This window comes from Cyprinodon variegatus, unplaced genomic scaffold (genome assembly GCF_000732505.1).
Source record: "Cyprinodon variegatus isolate N-32 unplaced genomic scaffold, C_variegatus-1.0 Scaffold907, whole genome shotgun sequence".
Lineage (NCBI taxonomy): Eukaryota > Metazoa > Chordata > Actinopteri > Cyprinodontiformes > Cyprinodontidae > Cyprinodon > Cyprinodon variegatus.
The window spans coordinates 86,361-89,736 of NW_015151360.1; the positions used below are offsets into that span (position 1 = coordinate 86,361).

The following is a 3,376-nucleotide window of genomic DNA, read 5'->3' on the forward strand; positions in this document are numbered from 1 at the left end:
TTTATTGAAAAAATAATCAACAGATCAATCAAAATGCAAAATAATGGTTAGTTAGTAATTTAAAGCTCATCTTAGGCGGCCGGTACAACATGTTCTTTATAGTTTTATAACAATTTAAGCCTCTAATGAGAGAAAAAAACAGTAGATGGGAGGGTGGGCTGCAGCCCCCCAGTGTTTGAGGACCCCAGCAGCGTCCCTGCGTGGAGCTGGCAGCCGTGGGGTGCTGTCCACGGAGGCGTGGGGTAGAGCAGGTTGAGCTGTGTCAGCGCTCAGCTCTCATTATCACTGAAAGCCGATTAGCTGCTGCGTGTTTGCAGGAACAGCTGCTTCTGTCCGGACATCAACTAACAGGGGCCCCAATCTGAGCGAAACACCTGCAGCTACCCCCCACCCCCCGAAACACCTGCAGCTACCCCCCACCCCCCCAATCTAACGGAGACAATACCGCCCCCCCAATACAGCGATGACAATAAGGGGGTTTCTTACCCAGAACAGGATGTTGAAGCCAAAAATAAAGTATTTGATGCAGCAGCTGACTTCGTGGCCTTTGAAATGATTCCCCGACATGTTTGAGCATCATCCGCAGGAGACTGGAGAGGAGAACCACGGCCTGCTTCACAGGCTTTGTGTCGGACCGGAGGGAACAGGTTCAGCGCTCCGGGGAAGCATCTCCTTTGTCCGCTTCCACGGTCCGCTCAGAGCCGCCGAGGAGACATGGCGGAGCCGCGGGGACGACCCGGTTCTCTGACACAGGACGGAAGAAGCACCTATCGGCCAGAGTTCAGCGCCGATATCGCTAAATCCTGAGCGTCTGTCCGCTATTCGGGCTAAATTACACAGATAGGAGGCGGTGACGTTGCTGGGGAAGGTCGTGTGTGATTGGAGGGCGAAGTGGTTAAAGAGCGTGGCAGCCGGCCAATCACATCACAGACAAAGTGAAGGACTTCCGGTTTGGATTACGATAATAAAAGCGGATATTTCAATCAGAAAATGAAATTCAACCACATTAATATGTTGGCAGTCATCTTCTGGAAAGTGGATACAATGATTTATTATTATTGTTATTATTTATGACCAAACACTGCTGCATTATTGAGGGAAAAGACCATTTCTATTAGTAAAGTATTCAGGTATTGCAGTTACAGACTGTGTCCACCAGAGAGCAGTCACGACAAATATTTCTTGTATGTGGTTATGAAAAATAAAATCGACCAAAAAAGTAGAAAGTTGTTCAATAAATTACTGAAGGAAGATTAAAAATTACTTTAACAATTAATGAGTAACCTTTTTTTTATCATAATATCTTATTTAATTATTAAAATTATGTAATCAGACATAGTTATGTGATAATTCTGTTTATTTAATGTATCTAATAAAAAATAAAGAAAACACAAAAAATAACATGATAGAACAAAAATAAAAAAATCAGACTTTTTTTTTTAAATCCAATTTTTTAGCATAAATACACAAAAACAATCCTTACAGTAGGTAATGAATACATGACAGGAAAGGATAAAGAAGGTTCTGCAGCAGCTTCTTCCCCACCGCCATCACATGATGAATGTTATATAAAATGTGTTATTTTATTTAAAAGAAAGGGAAAAAAACATATGGTTAGGACTGTAAATACACAGTCATATGTTTATATTACTTTTTAATTGTATTTATTACTGTTTTCAAGGCTGCACTTGAAAACAGTAATAAATGAAATTGTCTAGAGCTGTTTTAAACGAAATTTCTTTTTATATAGAAATGACAAAATAAATCTAAGTCTAATTTCCCTAATGTTAGATTAACAAAGTTTCATTATTATTTACCATTTACGGCATTTTTTAACTGATCTCCAAATAGCTAAAGTCACTGACGGTGGGTAGAGTAGCGAGAAATTTAACTCAAATCAGAGTCACGATACTTTAACAAGAGCAGTACTTTAGTAAAATGAAAAAGTTGAACCCTTAATCTATATATTTTAAAAAGTTACTCAAGTAACTAAAGTAAAATAAATGCACCAGTACACAACAAACCAAAAAACAAGGGTGGTGTAATGATTCTTTAGGTATGTTTTCATGGTCTATTTTCATAGTTAACCTTAACTGTATAGTGAAGGATTTTTGCAATTTTTTTAAAATAACTGCTCTCTCCAAAAAAAATAAAAAATAATGCATTTGCACCCTGTAAATAAATCCCATAATGCTTTACGAGATGAGCTATAATGACTGTGTGAAACCGTAGCTCACCACAGATATACGTCTGAAAGTGTGCATAAAAAGATAGCTAATGGGACGAGCACGTAGGACGGCCTTACGTAAACAAATCACCAGAATGATTGACAGTTAGGAGATTATTGAGATGATCCACCTGGAAATAAAAAATCATCCTCTATACCTTTAAAGTAACTTCTTTAGTGTTTATTGCAAAAGAACCGAACTGGTTCAGATTTATGTTAAACAGTCATATTTCACTAAGCTGATTTCAAAGAAAGAACAGCATCTCTTGCTACTAAAAACAGGGTTTGTTTTTTTTCCTAATCAATTCAACAAAAAACTCGTTTTGTTTTTGACATGGGGGGGGGATCAACAGACAAAGACACCTTTCTCATGTGTCATTTTTTATTTTTTATATAAACTTGATTTATTTTCTGCGTTTAATTTTTTACTTTCAAAGCATTTAGAGATTGGCTACTATCAGTATTATTTATTATTATCTTATTTTTCAAATGAATTTTATCATTACCTCCAATTAGATGGCTTATAACCTCATCTTTCTTTTCTTTTTTCCGCTCATAAAGTAAACTCTTCATGTAAATACTAGGAAAAACCTGCATGTGCAACTTACCTATTGAAGCCTTATTTATATTCTATGTCATCAGTGAATGAGAGAGTGAGAGAGAGGGAGGGACTGACATCCCCAATGTAAAGACAAACAGCTTTTCTTTTATATATATATAACTTTAATTAAACAAAACATCTGATGCAACTTTCTGTAAAGCTGAAAATAATTTCAAAGTTTATAAAACCACATCTTACAGATCCTTTATGTAATCTTTGAATATGGTGCCATTCGACATCGCTAAGTAATTAAAGAAGGAAGGGAGGGATGGGGGACAAACAGCTTTTTTATTTGACTTTAATTAAACAAAGTAAAGCTGAGAATTATTTGTTTTCTAGATCGCTCTGACACAGAAGTACGTTTCAGTCTTTGCTCCTTTCAGATTAACCTTTACCTTCAGTAACTGCATTTTTCATCTCTCTGCATCCAAACACTGAAACCTCCAAACAGGGACGGATTTAGAAAATGTGGGGCCCTAGACAAAGACAGGCAGGGGGCCCTCTGAATTGAGAAAACAGCCCCATTCTCCAGATAGAGAAATGTTAAT

At 37.2% G+C, this 3,376-nt stretch overlaps 1 protein-coding gene across 1 annotated transcript in view; it reads right to left on the reverse strand.

Moving 5' to 3' along the window:
- Positions 1-863, reverse strand: part of LOC107099783 (tetraspanin-5-like) — a 15,538-nt gene extending 14,675 nt beyond the window's left edge. The window contains exon 1 of the mRNA XM_015398043.1: positions 487-863. Coding sequence (XP_015253529.1) covers positions 487-567 — 81 coding nt within the window. The 5' untranslated portion in view covers positions 568-863. The remainder of the gene's footprint in view (positions 1-486) is intronic.
- Between the last annotated feature and the right edge of the window lie 2,513 nt (positions 864-3,376).